The sequence below is a fragment of the Sabethes cyaneus genome, chromosome 1 (assembly GCF_943734655.1).
Source record: "Sabethes cyaneus chromosome 1, idSabCyanKW18_F2, whole genome shotgun sequence".
Classification (NCBI taxonomy): domain Eukaryota; kingdom Metazoa; phylum Arthropoda; class Insecta; order Diptera; family Culicidae; genus Sabethes; species Sabethes cyaneus.
The window spans coordinates 44686673-44692696 of record NC_071353.1 but is presented as its reverse complement, the minus strand read 5'-3'; the positions used below and the strand labels follow the sequence as shown (position 1 = coordinate 44692696).

At 42.5% G+C, this 6024-nt stretch overlaps 1 protein-coding gene across 1 annotated transcript; it reads left to right on the top strand.

Moving 5' to 3' along the window:
- Positions 1-4745: 4745 nt before the first annotated feature.
- LOC128745364 (uncharacterized) lies at positions 4746-5606 on the top strand. Its single transcript, XM_053842423.1, has one exon. The coding sequence runs from the start codon at positions 4746-4748 to the stop codon at positions 5604-5606; it is 861 nt and encodes a 286-aa protein (XP_053698398.1).
- Positions 5607-6024: the final 418 nt, after the last annotated feature.

Below are 6024 nucleotides of genomic sequence, written 5' to 3'. Positions count from 1 at the left end.
AAGAGGGGGTGCTCCTGTACCAAAGAAACACAATTTTCGTCATAACTCGAGAAGTAATTAAGCAAATGGAACCAAATTTGGCATGTGGGTGTTTTTGGAGACTAAAATTTTTTCTATGATGAATTGGGTATGATCCTATACACATGAAATTCAAATTTCCTCATAACTGAAGAACTAATCAAGCAAATGGAACAAAATTTGGCATGTGAAAGTTTTCGAGGGCAAGAATATTTTCTATGGCAAATAAGGACCCCTACCACTTTAAGAGGGGGGCTCCTATACAAACGAAATACAAATTTCCTCATAACTCGAGAACTAATCAAGCAAATGGAACCAAATTTGGCACGTGGGTGTTTTTGGAGACAAAACTTTTTTCTATGATGAATAGGGACCCCTCCCCACTTTAGGAAGGGGGGCTCCTATACAAATGAAATGCAAATTTCCTCATAACTCGAGAATTAATCAAACAAATGGAATTAAATTTGGCATGTGAAAGTTTTCTAGGGCATGAATATTTACTATGGTGAATTAGAACCCCTCCCCATTTTGAGAGGGGGGGCTCCTATTCAAACGAAATACAAATTTCCTCATAACTCGAGAACTAATCAAGCAAATGGAAGCAAATTTGACACGTAGGTGTTTTTGGAGACAAAATTTTTTTCTATGGTGAACTAAGACCCCTCCTCACTTTAGAAGGGGGAGCTCCTATACAAATGAAATACAAATTTCCTCATAACTCGAGAGCTAATCAAGCAAATGAAACCAAATTTGGCATGTGAAAGTTTTCAAGGGCAAGAATATTTTCTATGGTGAATTAGAACCCCTCCCAACTTTAAGAGGGGGGGCTCCTATACAAACGAAATACAAATTTCCTCATAACTCGAGAACTAATCAAGCAAATGGAACCAAATTTGGCAGGTGGGTGTTTTTGGAGACAAAAATTTTTTCTATGATGAATTGGGACCCCTACCCACTTTAGGAGGGGGGCCCCTATACAAATGAAATTCAAATTTCCTCATAACTCGAGAACTAATCAAACAAATAGAACCAAGTTTGGCATGTGGAGGTTTCTGGAGGCAGAAATATTTTCTATGGTGAATTGGGACCCCTCCCAACTTTAAAAGGGGGTGCTTCTACACAAATGAAATACAAATTTCCTCATAATTCGAGAACTAATCAAGCAAATGGAACCATATTTGGCATGTGGGTGTTTTTGGAGGCAACCATTTTTTCTATGATGAATTAGGACCCCTTACCTTTTTAAGAGTGGGGGCTCTCATACAAACGAAATACAAATTCCCTCATAACTCTAGAACTAATCAAGCAAATGGAACCAAATTTATCATGTGGGTGTTTTTGTAGACAAGAATATTTTCAATGGTATATTTTCTATGGATTTCCCCACTTTAAGAGGGGGGGCTCCTATACAAATTTCCTCATAACTCTAGAACTAATCAAGCAAATGGAACCAAATTTGACATGTAAGTGGTTTTGGACGCAAGATTTTTTTCTATGGTGAATTGAGACCCCTCTCTTCTTTAGAAAGCGAGTTATGGCCCATCTCCCCTTCAAGAGGGTGGGCTTCCATACAAATGAAATGCAAATTTCATCTTATCTCGAGAACTAATCAATCAAATGGAACCAAATTTGGCATGTGGGAGTTTTAGATGGCAGAAATTTTTTCTATGGTGAATTACGACCCTTTCCCCTGTTAAGAGGGGAGCTCCCATACTAATGAAATTCAAATTTCCTTATAACTTGAGAACTAATCAAGCAAATGGAACCAAATTTGGCATGTGGGAGATTTTGGAGTCTTGAATTTATTTTACGATAGTTAGAGACCTCTCACCCCTGTGGTAGGGGTATATGGACTCTCATACAAATAAAACAGCAATTTTTGCGAAACTCAAAAACTAATCGAACTCGAGAAATTCGAGACTCTTCCATAAAACATTAGTCAATACAAGACCACAAAAACTATCTATAGTAACACTAGATCATTCAGGACGAGACGGTCGCGAGTGTTGCCGGTGACCCGCCGTCGGAAGCGCCGCCCACTGGGGGGCTTGCAAAACTCGAGATTGTGACAAAGATCATCCGAGATTCATGATTTATGTACAACACAGGTTAATTTGTGGCAATACGAAGTTTGTCGGGTCAGCTAGTAATATAATAAAACTTAATTTGCAGCTTGGGTAATCAGATTAAAAAAAATCGTTCTATTTTTTTTGTACTGAATTTCCCGAAAACAGCGAAAACGTCCGATGTTACATGTACAGAATTATGTTTGTCATTTATCATGGAATAGTTCAACTAGAAAACCTTAAGACTGCTTAATGGTTACACGATTTACTGCTGCTCGAGTCACTTATTCTGGAGTAAAACCAGCACAAACCGTAGTGATCGGAATCGCTTTCTTCGGGTAGATATTATCGCTTTTTGAACCATGACTGCAATTGTAAATAATAACGGCTGATCGAAATGGGCGGCTTGAAGATTGTCGTAAACTTGACATCACCCACCGTTTATGTCACCAACCACAGAACCGGTTAATGTTTACCAACTAGCGCTCCAGATGGATCATGTAAGACACAAATGCATAACTATTTCAAAGCTTTCTCTTCGCGTCAGACTCTATCTATTTTCATGCAGGTTCAAGCTGCTTATCGGCACATCAATCGAAATCATAGGTTGTCACATATTTTTCCATCCCACCACTTTTTCACTGAAACATAAAAACAAAACAACAGGCACGATATAGTAACCTTGCCGCTGCTTCTGCTTGTATGATCAACGCGAGGCCATGTCAAGTTTGATGTTTGGTGTGGTTAGTTTTTTCTGTAAATAACTTATTTGACTCAAAATGTTCATTTCTTGATTGATGTGATTCATGCAATACAGGTATATTTTTGTTAGTCTTCTTATTGCAGATCTATTATTAATCAATTTGCAAGACAAAATAAGGGATTTCATCCCAACATAAAAGCAAAGCGGAGATCGCATTGGACGTTGCAGGATACGATGTAATCTTCCGTTAAAAATATACTACTTCAAACGGCATTTTAACAAACCTCGGACGTTATAATTGCAGCCAAAATGATAATTTGAAACGTTACTGCACAGGTCAAAACACTCCAAAGGCAGACTGCATAAACAAAACTATTGTTGAAACTATTCTCACTCGTTTGTGCACTCTTTGCTGGCTAACTAAAATGCTTCGATGCGCCTGCAAGTGGATCGCTTATTTTTCGAAAACTCCACCGCTTCCGTGAGAAATTCCCTACCAAGCCAGGGTAAAAGGCGATAGAAAAATAGGCATACAAACCTTCCACCAGCGTAACAAAATAGCTCAATTAATCTCCAATCAGCAACGAGCCACCGATTTCATCCATCATCAAGCACAAGCGACGAACTCGATACTTTTTCCAGCGCCGGCCGCGCCAGCCTCGTCAGGCCAACGTCGGTCGGTCGCTGGCAAGTGATTTCGTAGGCGAGATCGTAACGATCGAAGTTCACTTACCTCTGACGCCGTGTATTCCGGAAAAGCTGCTGCCGTCGTTGTTTGGGAAAATCGAGGTGTCGGTGAAACTTATCGCTCGAGTTTGGACCCCAGCCAGCAGCCAGCACCAGCGCTGCGGACGCTGATCAGATGTATAGGAAATACGAGGCATCCGTTCCTACCGAAGGGGACTCGAGAGTATGAGCCGAGTGTGGACCAATGAACTCCAAAGTTGACGACGCGTCAGTCGAGCCAACCATCGAGAAGGAAATCCGCGTCCAAGTGAAGGTAACATTTGTATGCCTAGGTGTGTGTTGTTGCAGTGTTGTTTTTATTTTCCCGTGCTGTTGCATGTTGTTTTCGGCCCCCTTCGCTGCTGAGGTGGAAACCACGGCATTTTCTTTCATCGCTCCGTAAAGCTGAAGCCGGTGGCCGGCGGGAGGCGGCCAAACTCTTGGGATACTAGACGAAAGATAAACAATAATAAACCGGTAAAAGAGAGCGAGAGGAATGCTTCTGTGAGATTTCATGGGGGAGAGAATGACAGACCACCGCAAAGGAAAATGTTGTCAGACTTCTCTGCGCTCTTCGCTGCTAGATTAAAGTGGCTATAGTGATGGCTTGCGGTCTGAGAGGTCTTGGCCTGCGTGCAGTTTGAGGCTGCAATCAAGTTCAAGTTGAGCGTAACCGTTTTCTTCTTTTTAAAGTTTGATTTGTTGGGTTGCCGTGGAGAGGCCACTGCCGGAGAGATGAATGAATGAAAGTCTCCCCGCGAAGAACCCGCGTCCCGCGGTATAATTTCTAGGTAGCTCTCGTTGAAATTGGCGTTTGGTCTGCCAGTCGGTTCGAGTGGAAAAAAAATCTTCGTACATTGGCTTCAGCCGATCGGTGGCGGTGCGAGAAAGAGAGAGGGACAGACATAGAGATATAATAAAAACGTAAATACGTAAATACTGGCAACAGGAAAATTTATTATTCGAATGATATGGGGGGGAATCAAGAAACAAGTATCACATATATAAATCGACGGTCCGTTCTGCAACTTCATATCATATCCAATCCTTGTACTCGGCGGTCACGTCGTGTTTTTCGTGTGTTTCGTTTGTCTGAATCCCGGTTGTGCAGCCGCCAAGGCGAGTGAACGCGCTTTTTTTCCAATTTTCGTGATTTAAGAAAAGAGGAAGTGAAAACAGATCTATCGATAGACCTAGGGAGTGATCAGCAAGTGCCTTAGATAGCAGAAAAAATGGCTTTCAGTTATAAAGTAGTTGGAGTGTTATGTGTGGTGCTTGCCGCGGCTACAGCCTTACCTGCAGAAGATACCCGCACCTCACGAAATGCCATCAACACTGAGGGTGACCTAATGAGCAGCATTTACAAGGATTGCTTGCAGTCAGATTCGGTGTCCTGTGTGAAATATAAGATCTTCAGCTTCTTTGACAAAGTTGTGGCCAAACGTAGCGCGTTCTCGTTATCCGATGGTGTCACCGTTGTTAAGACGCCAGGAGTCGAAACCGATGGTGCTCCACGTTCCCTTAGTGGTGACGAGTCTATCGAACAGCTGATCCTATCCCGCCTTCAGAACTTCCTGTCCACTCATACCATCAAAGTTGACTTAAAAGGATCGGATATTGTGAATGCCGTCACCTCGACCGGACGCGCTTTGGAGGATGTCTCGGAAAATCTCTTGGAAGATGGTGAGGATGGTGCCGGTGAAGCCCGTGGCAAGAAGAAGAAGGCAGCCAAGATCTTGGGACCACTGATGTTGGCCGTTGCTCTGAAGGCTGCTGCTCTGCTGCCACTTCTGTTAGGAGCGATTGCATTGATTGCAGGCAAGGCTCTGCTGATCGGTAAAATTGCTCTGGTTCTGTCCGCCATCATTGGGCTTAAGAAATTGCTGTCACAAGAAAAACATGTCACTTATGAAGTCGTTGCCCACCCGCACCACACCAGCAGCCATTCTACGAGCCACGGTGATGCCTACTCGCTGGGAGGATCCTTCGGAGGCGGCGATGCCGGCAGCTATGGTGCCAGTTCCGGACACGGTAGTGGATGGGGACGAGCCATCGATGCTCAGGACCTCGCCTATCAAGCCCAGAAACCATAAGCAGTCACACCCAACCACGGACCTGGAAACGATAGTCGAAACATTAGTTACACGAAATTCGCAACTGATTGCAAGTGTACTCCTTAGAGGAGTTTACTGTTAAGCCCCAAGTACCGTTCAATACTCGAACCAATGAGTGCATTATTGGCATCATTGGTTTCACTCTTATTTATTTAACTTAATTAGATGGTTTTGTCTTCAGTAATTGATTTTGATAAGTTAAATTATTTGAAATATTCATCAATCATCCGCGTTTGAGTAGACGCTAGGAGTAATTTAATTTATTTAGCCAAGATTGCAAGCAAACCAAGCAAGTAAAGCAGAAAAAATAACAAAAAAAAAAGAATTGAAACGCATATTGTGTGACGAGCATCTACTGCCAAGCAAAGACTTATCTCATATTTCTCCTTCACTCACT